General features: G+C 43.8%; 10 protein-coding genes across 10 annotated transcripts; 4 read left to right on the forward strand and 6 right to left on the reverse strand.

The window, feature by feature from the left end:
- Positions 1 to 253: 253 nt before the first annotated feature.
- On the reverse strand, positions 254 to 1,426 carry HPODL_04280 (Plasma membrane iron permease; the record flags this gene model as incomplete). The annotated part of the gene is made up of 1 exon (XM_014079074.1): positions 254 to 1,426. The coding sequence occupies one exon, from the start codon at positions 1,424 to 1,426 to the stop codon at positions 254 to 256; it is 1,173 nt and encodes a 390-aa protein (XP_013934549.1).
- A 364-nt stretch (positions 1,427 to 1,790) lies between these two features.
- HPODL_04281 (uncharacterized protein) lies at positions 1,791 to 3,119 on the reverse strand (the record flags this gene model as incomplete). The annotated part of the gene is made up of 1 exon (XM_014079075.1): positions 1,791 to 3,119. One exon carries the CDS (start codon positions 3,117 to 3,119, stop codon positions 1,791 to 1,793), a length of 1,329 nt encoding a protein of 442 aa, XP_013934550.1.
- A 214-nt stretch (positions 3,120 to 3,333) lies between these two features.
- Positions 3,334 to 5,307, reverse strand: HPODL_04282 (uncharacterized protein; the record flags this gene model as incomplete). Its single annotated transcript, XM_014079076.1, has 1 exon — positions 3,334 to 5,307. The coding sequence occupies one exon, from the start codon at positions 5,305 to 5,307 to the stop codon at positions 3,334 to 3,336; it is 1,974 nt and encodes a 657-aa protein (XP_013934551.1).
- Positions 5,308 to 5,370: 63 nt separating this feature from the next.
- On the forward strand, positions 5,371 to 5,969 carry HPODL_05261 (Autophagy-related protein 16; the record flags this gene model as incomplete). Its single annotated transcript, XM_014079077.1, has 2 exons — positions 5,371 to 5,452; positions 5,485 to 5,969. 2 exons carry the CDS (start codon positions 5,371 to 5,373, stop codon positions 5,967 to 5,969), a joined length of 567 nt encoding a protein of 188 aa, XP_013934552.1.
- Positions 5,966 to 6,844, reverse strand: HPODL_04283 (Protein involved in rRNA processing; the record flags this gene model as incomplete). Its single annotated transcript, XM_014079078.1, has 1 exon — positions 5,966 to 6,844. One exon carries the CDS (start codon positions 6,842 to 6,844, stop codon positions 5,966 to 5,968), a length of 879 nt encoding a protein of 292 aa, XP_013934553.1.
- Positions 6,845 to 6,930: 86 nt separating this feature from the next.
- Positions 6,931 to 13,371, forward strand: HPODL_04284 (uncharacterized protein; the record flags this gene model as incomplete). Its single annotated transcript, XM_014079079.1, has 1 exon — positions 6,931 to 13,371. The coding sequence occupies one exon, from the start codon at positions 6,931 to 6,933 to the stop codon at positions 13,369 to 13,371; it is 6,441 nt and encodes a 2,146-aa protein (XP_013934554.1).
- An 8-nt stretch (positions 13,372 to 13,379) lies between these two features.
- HPODL_04285 (alpha-1,2-mannosyltransferase) lies at positions 13,380 to 15,455 on the reverse strand (the record flags this gene model as incomplete). The annotated part of the gene is made up of 1 exon (XM_014079080.1): positions 13,380 to 15,455. One exon carries the CDS (start codon positions 15,453 to 15,455, stop codon positions 13,380 to 13,382), a length of 2,076 nt encoding a protein of 691 aa, XP_013934555.1.
- A 73-nt stretch (positions 15,456 to 15,528) lies between these two features.
- HPODL_04286 (nadh-ubiquinone oxidoreductase) lies at positions 15,529 to 15,948 on the reverse strand (the record flags this gene model as incomplete). Its single annotated transcript, XM_014079081.1, has 1 exon — positions 15,529 to 15,948. One exon carries the CDS (start codon positions 15,946 to 15,948, stop codon positions 15,529 to 15,531), a length of 420 nt encoding a protein of 139 aa, XP_013934556.1.
- A 101-nt stretch (positions 15,949 to 16,049) lies between these two features.
- HPODL_04287 (4-nitrophenylphosphatase) lies at positions 16,050 to 16,955 on the forward strand (the record flags this gene model as incomplete). Its single annotated transcript, XM_014079082.1, has 1 exon — positions 16,050 to 16,955. The coding sequence occupies one exon, from the start codon at positions 16,050 to 16,052 to the stop codon at positions 16,953 to 16,955; it is 906 nt and encodes a 301-aa protein (XP_013934557.1).
- Positions 16,956 to 17,129: 174 nt separating this feature from the next.
- HPODL_04288 (Phosphorelay intermediate protein YPD1) lies at positions 17,130 to 17,576 on the forward strand (the record flags this gene model as incomplete). The annotated part of the gene is made up of 1 exon (XM_014079083.1): positions 17,130 to 17,576. The coding sequence occupies one exon, from the start codon at positions 17,130 to 17,132 to the stop codon at positions 17,574 to 17,576; it is 447 nt and encodes a 148-aa protein (XP_013934558.1).
- Positions 17,577 to 17,748: the final 172 nt, after the last annotated feature.

Here is a 17,748-nt window from a genome sequence, read left to right on the forward strand (position 1 = left end):
ACCATAAAGTCAAATCTCGAAAACTCAAGGAAAAGTTTGACTAACTGAAAGATATGGTGTGTGTGTGTGTGTGTGTGTGTTTCCATCAAGGGCCATGGAACGGACTCTCTCCCCCATTCTAGTTCCCCTGTGTGTGTGTATAATATTAAAAAAATTGAGCAGCATTCCCAACAAGACTGGTTCTGATCAATCGTCACGAGTGTGTGTGTGTGTTGGACGATCTCACATAGTCAGTCTTGTTTTCGATCTGCCTTTATTTCAGAGCAGTTGCTTCATCGTCGGCAGTGACCTTCTCAACTTTGGCAGCCCCGAATTCATTCGAACCATCAAGATTCTGAGCTTGCTCAACAAGCTTCCTGTTGGCTTCCTTGAAAAGACGGGCCTCTTCCTCAGCAGACAACTCGTTCTTACCCTTCTTCTTGATGTGCCACATTGGGTTCAACTTTCTGAGGGTCAAGTTTTTGGTGAATGGAAGGTGGCCGTGTCTTTCCTCGTAATACATCAAAGCCAAAGTCAACATGACGGCAATCCAGTAGATGTTGTACGACAAAACAGAACCGTACGTGGCAGAGTTCTGCCATCCGAGCAACGAGTTGAAGACATCCCAACCGTTGTCTCTCTCTGGGTTGCAGCAGTTGACGTGCCAAACAGACTTTTTGATGTTGTAAGTACCTGGGCCGGAACCGTTTTCGGAAGCATCACCACCAGTCTGTTTGTTGAAGATATAGGTCTCGAAGTACCAGACTGCTCTAGAAAATAGACCAGCAGCAATCAGATACAAGATAGCAGTAGAGATGCACAGGAATAGCTGCAGTGAAACCGTGGAACCTCCGTAGAAAAGGAGGACACCGACACCGATACCAGCAATCAGACCACAAACAACTGGCAATGGAAATGAAGAAGCTGGAGAAGTCATAGTGACACCGCCAACAAAAACAACAGCTTCCAGACCCTCTCTCATACATGTGATGAATGGAAGAATGAACATGGAGTATTTTTTGACGAGGTAGCCAAATTTGAACCGTTCGGCCTTGCTGACAGGAGGTGTCACTAAGGCTCTGGCGATTTTGACTCTCCACTTGGCCTGCATCTTGTTAACTCTCAACATGGCAATACCCATAAAAGAAATGAGGACGGTGGCGATAAGGGAGAAAATACCTTCCCACAAATCTTCAGATTTGGACCAAATATTGTTGTCCAGAGAATAGTATGCACCAATAAATGCACCTCCCAGGATCAAACAGATAAGAACACCCAAACCCGCACCCCACCAAACTTGCTTCCGGAGCTGTTTGTGCACAGCAGGGCTCCGAGAGCCCAAGCTCTGTTTCAAGAAAGCAAGAAGAACCGCAACGACGACAACGGCTTCCAAGGTCTCTCTCAAAACAATGAAGAAGATCTGGACCGTAAAAACTTTGTTAGCCATTGATAAGAATTATCAACTGTTTATTTTAGAACGGGGGAGAGAGTATAAACCGTTCGCAGTGAAGCAGTTTTTTTTGAGAGGAGACGAAGGCCTTTTATAGGAGGGAGGTGCTAAAAATACCAAAAGAAAAAAAGACAATGCGATTGATTTTTTAGATAAAGGTGCTGAAATTATGCGGTGTGAGGTCTCCTCCCTATTATTTCGGACATTTCGCGAACCTGATTGGGACAAAACATTTCACCGCCCGATAATTACGCTACACTCAACACTTCCGTATCTGCAATGTTTGTCGGCAATACAAGCTTGTGTGCATTTTCCAGTGATGCGTGTACGTGCCCGCAACAATTTGGCTTTTTTTCCACGTTTATTCGTCCTCGTCAAAATCGGCTTCCATATCGCAGACTGCTTTACAATTTGGGCACAGAAATTGGGGGTATGTCTTGACCACTATTGGCCTGATGCATTTGTAGTGCCACGAATGCGAACAGCTTGAGACAAAAACCGCTTGACAAGGCTTTATGGCACTCAAGCAAATGGCACATGGCGAGACCTCTTCTTCTGATGTCATAAGCGTGAGTTTTTTTAGACGTTCGTGTGCTTCCTCATTAAATTTCTGCGTTCTCCTGCACCATGAAGAATTCAGCTCCACCGTCACTTTGACGCATCGATAGATATCTTCCGATCCTCCTCGGTAGTCCATTCCCAATTGCAATATGTCGGAGTCCTTTAGAACGTACTTCCTGCTTTCCGTATTTGCTGGAGAGAGCCTGACATGGTTCAGAAATGTACCTGACGAAGAGCACACGTCCTTCAAATACCAAGTACCATTGTGATCGACAGATATTTCGGCATGCTGCCGCGACACAACCTTGCTCTTGAAAACCACAGCTGCTGAGGAACCTTGTGGAGCTGTGGCGGCACTTTTGCATTTTTCTGTGTATCTCCCCACCATAATCGACATTCCAGGCTTGATCTTGCGAATTAGAGGCCCAAAATACATAAATGGTGTCGATGACGAATGGTCGATGAATGGTGTGAGACGAATCGCGTAGTATCCATTCTCGTCGCATTTAGGCGCCTCCATCTCTGCCCCAGGGGCATCGAGAGGTGTTGTGATACCTTCGCTCATGGAATCTGCCAGATCTTCCATATTGATATCACTATCCCCCTCAACGGCCTCCGACGTTATTGCGCTCAAATTTGCCGGTGCGTCGGTTGAAGGACTCTCTGGTGGGGCACTATTTGTCTCGCGTAGCCTCGTCACTGGAACAGGCGCTTCCAAGGTTGGCCGCGGTTGCGAGTTCTCAACGTAAGCACTCAAATTGGCCACTGTAGGACTATTCGCTATGTTCAGGTTGTAGAGGTGGCGATCAAACCGATTGTGCTGATTGTATTGCGTCTGATCCTGTTCGTAGCGTTCGGAGTTGGGGCCAGAGCTATCATCAGCAGACAACGAAGGCAGGGAAATAGAAGATTGTCCAGCAGAGGCCGCCCGTGTCGGATTTGGCGACTCTTCGCCGGACGGCTGTGAGTTGATATTTGTGCTGTTGATCACAGAGGTACGGACCGTGTTCACAATGCTAGAAAACACGTTTCCCACACTTGGCTTACGTCTGACCTGAGTCGAACGAGGGTTTTCAAGACTGATGGACGATCTGCCTGAACTCGTGCCTGAAATGCTGGGGAAAGCCATGACTAACAATGAAAATCACGCCTTATGATCTGATGTTGAGACTCCGGTGATTTCCGTGCAATAAATAACCAGTATCGATATTTTTAGAGTACCCAAAGACTTGTTGTCTAATTTATTCAATACATAAATTTGATTCTTCTATTTTTTTTCCTTGCAAATTACTGTATCAGGTATCGGTGTTAGGGTGTGCTTCGAATCCTACAGAAAGCATATATTAATCCATACACAGTTCCCCAATAGGCGACTTGCCTAAAACTTCAATAGTGTACTTGAGGTCTTTGTGCTGTTTTGACTGAGGGTCCCATTGTCTGTAGGCGTCAAACAAATTTTGCAATAGCTTCCTGGTGGGGAAATTGTGCAATTTCAACACCTCTTGCAAAAATCCTCGCAGGCACCAGGGGAGATGATATTGGTTGAAGCAGAATTTCTTAACGTTGATAGGCTTCACGTTTAGACGATGTTGAGCAACAGGGTTTGAGGTTTCTAGAATATTGGCGATACCCACCCGATAAACGTTTTTATTAGTTATAATATTGCCATGACTTCCTGCTCCCAAAGTGCCCTGTAAATAGCTATTAATTTCAACTAGCAATTCGTGATCGTCGTAGTTCAAATTTCGCACAATCATCACCAGCGTCACAAGCTGCCTCAAAAATGCAGGAGTGTTGTCTTTCAGGTAGACGCATCTATAAATGTTGGGATGATTGAGATGAGCACACATAGACGAATAGAGCGGAACAAACTGGTCATCCATCGAGCCAACAAAAGTCAGCTTGACATTTTTGCGCAAAAGGATTTCGATATGTCGTGCGAGCTCTTTGCTTTGGACGGTTTCGTCGTCTTGGAAATCAAAGAGCTCCATCAAAACGTCGTTTTCAAAAGGAGTGTAGGCTCTGACGGAAAGCTTCGAGTCGAGCCCTTTGTAAGGACCAAGACACACCCCTGAAATATTTATTAGTCCTGCCTTTTCAATATTATCGATGTAGCCTGCCGTTATCAGTCGCGATATAACATGTATTGCCACGGGTACTGTTTGAGAGTGGGATGCAACAAATAAATAATCGCAGTTCAAAATCGAGTCTAACCAATTGTCTAGCAGCAAAAATAGACAGCTATTGACCCTTTCGAGGATTCTTCCCGAGCCGTCCATCGATATGGTTTCTATATCCATGTTGACTCCGTGATTTCTTCCCCATTCACGCAAGCAATCTGTGATTTTTTCTGTCATTATATTAGCTGATCCTGTAGGCTGTCCGATAAGCGATTTAATCATTTTGAAAGGGAGGAACCCATGAATAGATATTATAAGAGCCTTTTTAGTCTCTGTCTTGCCCAACAAGGGTTCGTTGAATGTCGGGTCGTGGTAGAGGTGCATTTCTGGAGGTACCAATGGAACGGGGCATATCTTTGATAGGAAAAGCCGCAATTTTGTCCTCCTAGTTAAATCGCGGTAATTGTAGCTTATATCAGGTACCACATCAGAAAACGACTCTTCTAGCTTGTCGATTGAAGCTTCTTGATTTTCATACTGTGTTTTTGGTAGCGATTCACAATGAACAGGCGAATTTGAAGTCGCTGTACCGAAAATGCTCAGTTCGCCTCCCTTGTTCCCATAATGAGTTTCGAAAGCCCATGATGTTGTTCGCTGTATTTGTGGCCCCAGAACAGATAATTGGTCGACTGCTGCTTTCACTCGTTCATCCTCGCTCGTTCGCACTGATGCCTGATCTTTCGAATTCTCGTTCGCAGCTGCTGACCACGGCCACCCCCACCATCCGCGCGCTTCACTCTCTGTTACATTACTGGCAGCATTAGTGTGTGATTGCGTTGCGGCCTGTCGTCCAAAAGTTCCTATCCAGCTAGACCAAGAAGATTGTTGCTCTTGGCCCCACAACCCCCATCTGTTGAGAAACCCGTCCTGCGCATGGCCAAGGTCTTCTTGGGATGTTACAGATTGTTCTTTTATTTGACTACGGTACTGCTCGAGAGTCAGGTCTTGTTCCTCAGTTGTCTGCGAATTATTGCCATCTTGTTCTGGTGTCTCTGCTATATCTGTCTGTGGGCTCTTCAATTGCTTGTTATCATCTTGTTGGTTCTTTTTGAAACGGTTTTTTAGCAACGATGATATCGAATTTGTCGAATGTGACCTCTCCACTGATGATTTCTGGGGAGATTCGGGTTTTCCCATAATTTGCGGGATAAGATAAATTGTGTGCTAATTGATTCTATTTTGTTCTAACTTTTGTTTCTCATGTCCTGGAAAAATGATTTACTGGCAAAACTGGCGCAGCGAGATAAGTCAATGGAGACCCAGAAAGACGTGTTTTTGTCATGTGAGTATAAAGATTTGTTTACTGACATCCAGTTCAATTTTTAAGTACCAGAATTGCGTCGCTGGAACGACAATTAGATACGGTACAGCGTGATGATAGCAAAAAAACAGTGTTGGACCTGCTGGGAGAAATTGACCAACTGAAACAGAAACTGGACTTGACAGAAGACAGTTTGAAGCACGAAATTGCGAAGAATAAAGAGCTGGTCAAAGAGTTGAGTACTATCAAAAATAATTTCAATATATTGACAGATGGATACAAGAAACTACAGGAGCGCCATCTGCGGTTGCAGGAAGAGAGCAAAATCAAGTTCCAGAATCTAGAGTCATTAAATGATGATATACTGTCGTTGAACATCGAAAATAACTTGCTGAATGACAGGATGGCTAAATTAAAGCAAGAGAACGAGTCCTTGATCGAACGTTGGATGAAACGAGTCAAGCAGGAGGCAGAGGTGCTGAATGATGCGAATGAAGCGCTGTCTCGCAGCGAAAAATCCTTGAAACCGGAGAGTTAAAACAAACTTCCGTATTCATCCACCTCGGTATTGAGAATACTTTCAAGGGCTTCTACCACAGGCTGGCCAATTTGCTTCACCGTTTCGAGAGCCTTGTTGAGTGTTTTGCGATTGAAAGCCTGTCCATCTGCTGTGGACAGCGCCACTGATTGAATTGGAGCAACTATATTCCCTTGGCAGTACCCTATGCATAGACCGCTTTCTAGTACTTCTTCCTCATCCAGAGAAGGATCGACCAGAACGTTCGATCCAACCAACCCAACTACGAATATCAGCATTGGTTGAAATTTCGAGTCTGCAGGTATCAGGTTTGTGGAAAGCTCCCAATCGTCTGCGAATGAAGGCTCTTCCTCAATCTCGCGATCGTTGGTGGTCGATGTGAGTAACGGCAGTTTGGCAGACTTCAAGGCCAGATACGTACCCATAGAGATGAGAGAGAGAAGCGAGTACAGCGTGTATGATGAGTTCTTGAAGTCTCCTGGAACAGAAAGAACGAGTATGTCCACATATAGTTGGAAATAATATTTATCTGTCAGTCGAAGCACTTCAAAATCAAAATTGTTGACTAACGCACGCTGTATCATTGCTGATAAATTCAGACATAGGGTCGAGTTATCTCGTTGACCCTCGACATCAACGTCGACGTTTATTAGTTCGGATATGTCTTTTGTTCTGATAACTTTTGCTTTGACACTGGTAATGCATTCTATTCCATCCGGGTTGTACACTCTAGAGGAGCCATTACAATTAGGCACAAACGAGCATACAGCTTTCAAAGGCCGAAATTCGTTGGTTTTCCTGGAATCTGTTCTGGTTGAGTTTTCGCCAGCTAGCGAATCGTAAATGTACGATTTTTCAGCCGTTGAGAGAACCATGTCGAGATGCACAAGAAAATGAATAAAATATTTTTTTAGGTTTACATTTCTCTTTGTTCCACGTAAAGTTGACGATCAGATAGATTATGGACAAGTTTGCTTTCACCCAATTGCAGCCAACTCTGTTGCAAGACAATAACAAGGAGTCCGGTCGGACCGTTCAGGCTTGCATTGCAACGTATTTGACCAATCTCCATACCCATTTGGAGTCCGAGGACTTGGACAATCCAAGTTTGACGTTTGCGAGCGAACAGCTGGATCTGTTGATCGATCATTTCACAACCACATTTAATGATGTTCCCGAAGTTTATCATCTATCTACATGGGTTAACACGCTTTTGGCGAAGACGTACACATTGGTATTGTCACAGATGCTAAAAAATGCACACGACAGGTTCAACATCAAACTGATTGATGTCACTAATAAAATGGTTAATATATTAGTAGACTTCAAAAAACTGTCAATCAAGTCAACGTGGTACTCTTCGCTGAAACACATGGCATTGGCTTTTGTACAGTTAACTTTTGCGCAATTTGGCGGATTCCTCAATTCATACAAAAACCTGCTGCTGACCACCATTTACAAATACCTCACCAAATGTCATGACAACTACAATACTGCAATCGATTCCGGGGTTTTCAAGGCAAACTATTTTACAGATATGGTGCTGGCCTTGGATGTTATCCTGAGTAATGACAACAGCTCTAATACCTTGGACGATAAGCTATTGGGAAGACTCTTGAAGCTTACCAAATACCTTACACAGAAAAACTCATCTCACACATACATTTACCCACTCCTTAGTGTATCGTATGCATATAACACCTTGGTCCACTTGTTGAAATCGGACAGATATGTACTCTCGATCATAAGCAGAAAAAGCACTCCTTCCGTCACCAGTTACCTCACGTCCATTACGCCCTATTTGAACGATTTAACAGCCGCCCTGTCCACTCAAGAACCCAAGCTTCGGGTTGTGATATCCAAAAACATAGCTGATCTGCTTGTCTTCAATGTTATTGTTTTCGGTGTAAACCTCGGTGAGGAGGAAAAGTGTTTCGAGTACACTTTAAGTTACTTGATGGCCAATTATACAAAAGAGTCGCACACCCAAGAGATCCGCACTGGCCTTGTTGAAGCCATAGTTCAGTTGATGTCGAAAATGAATCTGTACTACACCACGAATAGCGTTCGCATTGGCTACAAAAATGGCATCAATTACATGATTCTCAAATTCCTCGAGACGTTGAACATTATTTATTATCACATATTCGGCAAAGGCATGTCCGTAAATCAGCTGAAACCCTCGAAAGACGACAGATTTTTCAAAGTCACTGATAATTTCGATAATCCAATAGAGATCCTTAATCAAATTGACACTCTTTACTCCTTTTTCCTAAGAGAGGTGGACTCGGACATTAATAGACTCATCATTCTTTCGAAAATCGTGTACGGAAGTACATCCGAAAGCAATGTGGTGAAGTTTCCTTCCCTGATCGAAGCAGTTCCTGCCCCAGATCACGATGTCGACAATCAATATTACGTGCTGTCCCTACTCAAACTATCTCAGTTGCTTATTGATCAGCTTGACGAATATGTTCTTTCTCAGCAAGATGGTATTTCGGACTCTCATGACTCATTCGCATCACAGCTATGCAGTACGTTGTTTGAGCTTTGCAAACATAAAAACTTCAAGATTAGGGTTGTTGCGGTGGACTCAATCACAAGGCTTATTTCTATCAAACCCGAACTTTCCTTCAATATTCTGAACGAATCACTATCCACTCTGTTGGCATCTTTTGACGAGGGTAAAGGGGACATGAACTTCTTATTCAACGAGAACCACGGCCTTGCATTCCTGATCGCCTCGATTCTTTCTACGTGCCCGAAGGAGCACATTAATGCGGACTTCGTTCTTCAAGTATTTTCCATGTCAACCAATTTTCTTAAAAAGTTCAACTCAACCGTCATTATGGGTAACCTTTTTGGATCGGGTTCAGGAAACTATGTCTCAAACGTCAACTACGAGAAACAGCTTGTCAGTTGGATCATCCTTATGGGCCTTTTCAATTACGCTACTGAGAACGATGGCAGCTCGGGAAGTAATTTCTTCCTTCTAGAATGCTCGCAATTTATTACAATCTGGAAAAACCTTCTCACCCATTCCATGCCTTCTGACTTTGTTCAGACATCAACCGTTGATGGATTCACCAAGATTACGAATTTGAACGAGATAATGAAGCTGGTGGAAATCAAAAATCAATCATTGGTGTGTCTTTTGAGCTATACTAACTATTTGTCGTCAACTAGGTCCTCCATTGAAAGCTCATCGAAATCAAGCTTGCTGACGCCCGAGATTGCCTTATCACTCAACCAGATCGTTAACAAAAGTTTTGTGTTTATCTCAAACCTGAAGATGCAGGTTTCAAACCTGTCTGTACCACCAATGCTTGAGAGAACCATTAAGCTCCATAAGCTTCGTGTTTATCAAAACCACATAAAACTACAACCCTTCCTGCCCAAATCTGACTCTAACTCCAGCCTTTTGTTGGATGTGGTGGAGAATATCTGCAAATCAGGTATCAAGACCAAAAAACTCAATACGTTCAAGGTTGACGAGCTATTGGTCAAGTCGACCACTCTGCGTAAACAGAAACCATCAGATGAGATTAAAACCATCGACGAGCTACCAATCCAAAGTCTGTACACAGTTGAGTCAAACAGAATCAAAAGTCATTTGGCACCGCTGACCGTGTTTGATTCAGATGGTATTGACCAATCGTCATTCCTGAACGATTATCTGATGTATCTATATCAGGGCTCAACATGTTTTGGATACACCGACTTCTCGTTGTCGCCACCTGACCTCGACACGATGCTCGTGGATATTTCTGTGGAGATTTTAGCTCTTTCGTTTGGTTTTCTATCTAGCAAGGTGCAAATTTCGATCTTGGAGAACATACAAGAAATTCTGTTCCCGAATTCGGGACATGCTTCCAACATCACTGTGCAAAATGTCTGTGTCTCTATCCATAGCGTCGTCAGCTATATGCATAACCACAATGAAACTTTCAAGCAATCAGCTTCTCATCCCAAGATGGAGTTTTCCAATTCAGTAAGCGTGTTGCTGATCGATCTCTTGAAAAGAATTTACGCTGAATATTCCGAATTTGATGGACTCGCAGAACTTAACTCGGACGCGATAGGTCTTATTTGTTCGTTGACAGCATCAAAGGAGGGTATGTTGGCAGAACAGATCGCTATTTTCATCAAATCAATTGTGAAAAATGCAGAACCCAACTCACGCTCGTTCGACTCGCTCACGTTGTCCAAAATCTCTGAATACTCCAATCTTATGAATATCACTAATATCTTCAGCGTTCTTTTGACCTTGGTATTGGATCCTCACCCGCTGGTTCATGCATCTGCATTAGATTCACTCACAACTGTTATTTCCAGCCAGCGACAAGTTGAGCTTATTGGGCCTTTGCTGACAAATTTACTTGCGGCAATGGAGAATGTACTGAACTCTGATGAATTTGGATTTAATTCGCCTATCACTGTGTCCTCGAACTTGAATTACCGTGCAGGGCAAAACTCTGTTGTCCTGTTGGCCAGATTAGCTCGCGTGATAATCAATAGCTCAGGCCCTACCATTGGACTCTGGGAGATCTCACAAAAGCAAAAACTTAAGAATATACTCTTTGGACTGATCAGTCTCGAGAAGAAGGAAGTTGAAGGAATATCGAGAGAGCTGCTCAAGGCTTTGGAGGAACTGTTGATTTTCGATAATTCACTGATTTCGATGGAAACCTACATCAAATTTGTGAAATTTTCAATCATCAACAACATCAAAGTGGGCGTCTCCAATGGACATTACATTGCTAGCGAGGAGTCGACGGAGATATACCCTGTCACAACCAGTGATATCAACTGGAGGCTCGCACTAGAGTCATATAACCAGCTGTTGAAGCTAGGGAATAGCATTGATTCCGAGATGGAGCAATTCTTGTGGATCTCTTTGGAGTATGCTGATAGCTCCACAGTCAAAGAAGTGTTTAGCAACCTTTTGGAGTTTTCCTCGGCTGCAGAGAAGGTGCAGTGGTTTGAAAAACTTGTGAAGCTATTCAACGTGAGCAAACATGTGCTCTATGAGCCGTTACTCTCCAAATACAGAAAGAGAATCAACCATTCGGGTGCTCTTTTCAATCCTATGAGATTTAAAAAGCCTGTTTCTGTCAAGCCAAAGCCCAAGTCAAAATCAAGCACCCCTGTACCTGCTCCCACCCTAAAACCTGAGCATTCAGACTTAGAGATGGATGAAGAAGGTGAAACTTTTGCTCATTCTGAAGAAGATGAGTCGTCTATCAAGCGCGAAGACACTAGAGACTCCTCAAGAAAGGAGGCTAGGCCGCCCCATGCGCATGCCGCGATGGTCCAGTCGATGGTGCTAGAAAATGAGACAACAAAATGGAAATTCAAAAAATATATCCTTCAACTGCTCACTGTTGTTGTTTCAAGTGCAAGAGAAGACTCTAGACTGCAAAAATATATCTCCACCAAGATATCTGAGCTTGTTGAGATTGCTTTTATTTGCTCAACCTCGAGTCTGATTCAACTTCGAATCTCCTCCTTGGAACTCATAGGGCATATCATTGACATTTATGGCAACATGAGTGACCCACTGTACCCAGAAGTCTCTTTGCTTGGACAACAGTCCGCCCAAATCACGACGGCAATTGTTCCAGCGTTCAGCAAAGATTCTAACATCGGACTCGCATGTACTGCTGTCGTTTTGGCTTCGAAACTGCTAAGCAGTAACATTGGCCAAGTGAGTCGTATGCACCGTATCGTCAACGTTTTGACCACATCTTTAGAAGAGTTTGCGCACGCAAAGGGCTCCGGCAACGAGATTTCCAATGGAGTGCCTAAAAATTTGAAGATTGGTGAGGTCTCTGTTCTCACTGCCAAGTCTCAAAACAAGCTGTTGGTGTACATTCTGCAAGCCTGGTCAAGAATCAAGGTGAATACTGCGGGTCATTCAGATACAAGCCAGTTGGTGGACAAGTACATAAACATTCTTACACCTCTCTGGTTATATTCGCTGCGCGATTTCGCGATGATGAAGTACGGCAGCCAGTTTTTGATCACCAATTCCGACGATGTGGACATCAATACATATGAACAGTGCTGGGTGGACTTTGTTGAGGTTATTGGTGTGATTGCAAACGAAAATTCTGCGCATCTGAATGAGCTTTTGCGTGATGACGGATCCAACTTTTTCTTGGTTCTTTTTGGTCAATGCATTGATCACTTGATCAAGGTCTCATCCAAGACCAAACAGGCTGTAACAGCATACGATTTTCGTGTTTTAGACGCTTTGGCAGGAATATTGAAACTCAAATCGGGATTACAACTGGTTTTTGATGATTCTATTTTCGTCGAATTCATTGATCTGCTAGATAGGCTCGTTTTGATTTCTGATCCCTCGTTCAAGTTGAAACTACTGGAGTTGGCCTCTGGGGTCTTTGAGTCTTATTTCAAGACTTCTTCGAACTCCAAGAGTCCGGAAGAGCTTCACAGCGATGTGGACAAACTTTTTGAGCTACTCAGGATTAACATGTTGGCTATTATTCAAATCCTTCCTTTTATCAGAGATCGGGAGTTAGGAAGAACCCCGCTTAAAGCAATTGAGAGTCACGATCTAATTCTTTTGAAGAAGGCATTTGACCTGTCGTTGAATATGATTGCATATCTTCCTGAAGTGATTCAGCTGGATTTGCACACTTGTTTCCTTTTCGCATTCACCCTGGTTTACGAGCTTAATAATTCAGATATCATCGCAATTCTGCTTCCAACGCTCAAGAGGATTATTTCCAGTCTCGCACATATTGATCCTAGAAATTCCGCAACGTCTCGCTTTTTCCATTCAATCAGGAAACATTTGAACGTTAGCAACAAAAACTCGATTCTCACGGTTTTCATCGTGATCACTACGACCGATGAATTGCACCTAACGGAGGAAGAAGCAGGAAAGGTCTCGGAATTTATCATTAATGGCTTGCTTTCCGAAGAAACCAGCTTGAATACAATCTCTATACAAGCGATCAAAACGCTGATTAAAAATAATGAGAAGACCGGTCTCATCCTGGAAAAACTAATTCCTCAGCTCGTGGATCAGGTGTACCAGTCGAAGCTGAAAGAGCCAAGGCTCATTCTCGAGATATTAATTGTGCTGACTAGGTCTGTCTCGTCGGACAAAATCGAGGGATGCCTCAAGATATGCGTTCCGATCATTCTCTGGTTCGATGAATTCACTTCACGGAAGTACGAGAACTATTTGCACCACAAACTTCTTGATCTCATTCAACATTCACCAGCACATTTTAAGTCATTTGTGGATTCGTGTTCCGAAGACCAAAAACAGAACCTTGAAAGACTGGTGAAACTAGCAACCGCTCCAGAGACTGAGACAGAAACGGTATTAGAGGAGTTTTCACACATTAAGTTGAAAACCTTTGGTTAATAGATGAATTATTTGTGCTTTGCCAGACACAGTTGGTGGTATTGTAGCTGTCCGTTGGTGAAAAACTCAATCGCAGGCTGTGGTATTTGCAACTGTGAAGCATTTTTGATTATCCAATGCTTAAGTTGCCCTGCCAGCGACTGTAAATAGATGATCCCTTGGTGGTTGGCAATCTTCTGTGCGTATGGGTGCTTTTTCAAGGTTTCGTATTTGGGCCCTAGTAAGCTGTTGATGAGGATATATCTCTTCTGCACCCACGACAGAAGCTTCTTCACATGAGGATGATCTTGAGCTATCTTGTATAAGGAGTCCAACCGCTCAGTGAAAATAGTAATTTCCCTATCTGGGATATAAAGGATCTTGTCGATACCATAACTGTTCTCCGTGTCGAGAAACTTGTCACATACAAGAAGCTCCCAGTCTCCAACCGTCTTGGCTCTTTCAAATACTTGAATCTCACCCATTTCTGGATTGACAGGCATATCTAGATCAACGTAGTAATCGCATTCGCTGAATGGAATAACCAAATCTGGGTTGTACCGATTTTCATTGTTAAATCCCTGGGGCTTTGCTGATGTGGCATTGAATAGGGCCGCCCAGGAATTGGATACTGGCTCTACAAAGTCTCCTGGGAGCATACCCCTAAAACCGCTTTCGACAAATCTCAGCCGCTGGTTAGGATGTAAGAAGAATGAGGAAGGGTGGTGGTACCATTCTCTGCCAATGCAGACATTTTCTGGGACATCGGAGTTTGATGCAGGCAGATACCGGAAAACCGTTAGGGGTGAGCTATAGTTTGACACCAGGGACACAATTCGCAAAACTGAAACAGAGGAAATGGTAGCGAACAAGACGAGTTTGCACAGGAAAGTGTAGGCTCTAGCGAAGAAGTATGTCTTGCCGAATATTTGGGTGATTTGAGAAATGAAGAACGAGGCAGATAGTGTGACCAAAGGATAGACTGGATATAGGAAGCGTTCTTCTTTGTGAGGCTGTGAAAAGAAAATGGCACACCACAGAAGAATTGGGGCCTGAACTGTCTTTATCTGCTTCAAGTTGAATTTCTCAAATGCGACTGGCGACAAAATTCCCAAAACGGCCAAAGGCAGCACGAGATTAAAGTTAAGCAGGAGGTTGTGGACATAATAAGTCAATGGTTCAGTTCCGAATATGTTGGGACCTGTCTTCTCATCCGAGTAGAGTACATTGTACAGCACGATGTTCAATGGCACAAAACTGGTTTCTCTGTAGAACAAAGTATCGATTTGAAGGATGACAATAGAGATGAACAAGATTGCCGCAAACCCTAGCGCACCAAAAGTGAGTAACTGGGAGTACGACTTTCTGGATATGAGTGAAAATGCAACGTAGAGGCCGAAAGGAATGACCAGAGCAAGGCAAAATGGCCAACCTAGAAGACCACCAACCACGATGGAAAGAATGGCCATAGTGAAATGTCTCTTTCTTGCGATCATAGATTCCGTGTACATGTGGTTCAGTAGCTTGAGACTCTCGTCATAGTCTGGGGTCTTTGCCTTGACCAAAGATCGCAGCTTCTCGTTAATGCTGTTTTGAATTTTCAAGATAAACCTGTCATATTTCAGATAGTTGACTATGGAGGCGGTAGCTAGAAGCGTGAAAATCATGCTGAACGAACTGGGTAGAAGACTTATGGATGCGTGGGACATACCAGGATTCACTGCTTGCAAGATCAGAAACCAATTGGATACATCAGGCGAAACGTATGCCAAAGTGTTTGCCAAATGTATCTCGGCAGATGCTGTTGAAAGGGCAATGGCAAGCCTCACAAGATAAAATTGTAAATATGGTGGAATCTGCACACTTGGTAACAATGCTGCGATAATCCTCAGCGGCTTGTTGAAAATGGTGAAGGGAAGAAGATAAGCGTACGACCTGATGGCATATTCGGGCGAATATTCCCACGTTTGCTTCCCAAAAAGCCTCGTAAGCAGATTCAAGGGTTCCCAATAGTTGAACACCTCGTCGCAATCGGATATAATGCCGTAAAAGGCCTCCAACGTTCTGGAACACAATAATATGAGTACTGGTATTAAGGAGGACATAACAAAATAAAGTAAATAAATATTGCAAATAAATATTGCAAATAAATATATGTGATATATAGGAACGAGCCAATTATTTTCTGTCCTTAGTGGTCTGATTGAAAATCGACGAGTCTTTGTCGAGTTGTTTGCCCACAAGCACTGTATGTGGAGGGTGGAAGTCCTTCTTGTTGGAGTAAGTGGACTTCACTTCCCACCATGGAACGTCCTTCATGATCTCTGCCTCTCTATTATAGTATGCGATGGTTCTGCGGACTATGTCTCTGTCCTGCTCAGCTTGCAACAGAGGCAGCAGATGAATACGAGACCATATTTTTTCTCTTTTTAGCTCCACGTTCTCCCTGTTTCCTTGGATGACCCTATAGAAGCCATACGACGTGGTAGCAACCAGCAATCCAAACCAGACAAGAGGCCTGAACCCTCTTGAAGGCAGATTTCTCTTCCATTGGATCTTCTCGTAGCCCCCAACTGGAGGAAGATCTTGGGTAGCCATTGAGGGGAAATATTTAATGGGGGAGAAATAATTGTCGTGGGGACGCTTCGCGTCGATCGCCCCAGATATATCTTAAATCTTTCGCTCTTCTATCATCCGGCATGTCTATAAAGATCGCATCCAAATCACACGTTGAAGACCTTCTGGCCAAGTACGACACATTTCTGTTTGATTGTGATGGTGTTTTATGGCTCGGCGATCATTTGCTGCCGAATATCGCGGAGACATTGGACCTCTTACGTTCCAACGGTAAAAAGGTGATCTTTGTGACCAACAACTCTTCCAAATCCAGAGCCGACTACGTCAAAAAATTCAAGAAGTTTGGCATTGTTGCCACCACGGAGGAGATCTTTGGCAGCTCCTACGCCACGGCAGTCTATGTGGACAGTATTTTGCAGCTCCCAAAAAACAAGAAGGTCTGGGTTTTGGGAGGATCCGGTATTGTCGATGAGCTTAAACTGTTTGGCTACGAGTCATTAGGAGGTGTTGATCCTAGGTACGACGGTCTTCTAGACATGAACGATCCAGAATCGATGATTTACAAGATCGACCCGGACGTCGGAGCGGTGGTTGTCGGGCTCGATACCAAGCTCAATTACTACAAGCTCGCTGTCACCATGCAATACCTCAAAGACCCAAAAGTTCCGTTCATTGCTACAAACATCGACTCAACGTATCCCTCCAAAGGCATGAAGCTTCCTGGAGCAGGATCGTGCGTTGAGTCTGTGGTGTGTGCAAGCGGAAGGCAGCCAATTACCAGCTGCGGAAAGCCTAGTAAGGGCATGATGGACGCCATTGACAAAGCGCACAAACTAGACAAAAGCAGAACACTGATGGTCGGCGATAGACTGAACACCGATATGAAATTTGGTAGAGAGGGAGGACTGGCAACGCTGCTTGTGTTGACGGGAATTGAGACCGTTGAGACACTGGGTGAGCTTAGCAAGGATGAGCAACCCACGTACTTTGCCGACAAGCTGGGCGATTTGTATGAACTGCTGCAATAGACTCTATATAGCGACTTGGACAAATAATGTTTTGAAAGGGGGCCCCGCGCCGATCGACGCGGCGGACTCTTCATTTTTTGATTTTGGAGCAATATCATCGTCATATTTACTAGACACCGTGGCTAAGATAGGATCGACATTTCAGTTCGTAAACATAGTGGCAGGTAGTGCATAATGTCCGTTACTCAGGAAACGCTCGAAAGTTCTGAGTTGATCAACTGGACGATCTTCCAGGAACTTTTGCTCATGGACGAAGATGAGGAGGGTTTTGCCCTTTCGTTGGTCCAAACGTTTGTGGATCAGGCGTCGGGCATCTTCAAGGAAATTGAGGCCCTTATTGAAAAACAGGACCCATCCGAGGATGATCTCAAACGTCTTGCGTCGTTGGGCCACTATTTGAAAGGTTCAGCCGCAGCGTTGGGATTACATACAGTGCAACAGGAGTGCGAGAGAATTCAAAACTACGGTAACAAGATCAATTTTGACGATTATGAGCCAGCGGCTAAGGCGAGCACAGTGAACGATTGGATCGATTGTATTCAGGCCGCATTTAAGAATGCGCTAGATAACTATGAAAAGAGCAAGGAGTTGCTGAGTGGGTTTTTCGGTGAACAGCTATGAAACCGTCATGGCGACACGTTTATAGTTGTAATGGACCAGTAATGCGAACAATGCGTAATTTATTCTTCTTTTCCTGTAGCTTTCACGTTGTTTTCGATCAGTGAGTACCACAGAATCAGCACCATTGAGAAAATGCCAAACGTGATGGCAATAGTGTTTAGCTCCGCGTCCG

The sequence above is a fragment of the Ogataea parapolymorpha genome, chromosome V, assembly GCF_000187245.1.
Source record: "Ogataea parapolymorpha DL-1 chromosome V, whole genome shotgun sequence".
NCBI lineage: Eukaryota > Fungi > Ascomycota > Pichiomycetes > Pichiales > Pichiaceae > Ogataea > Ogataea parapolymorpha.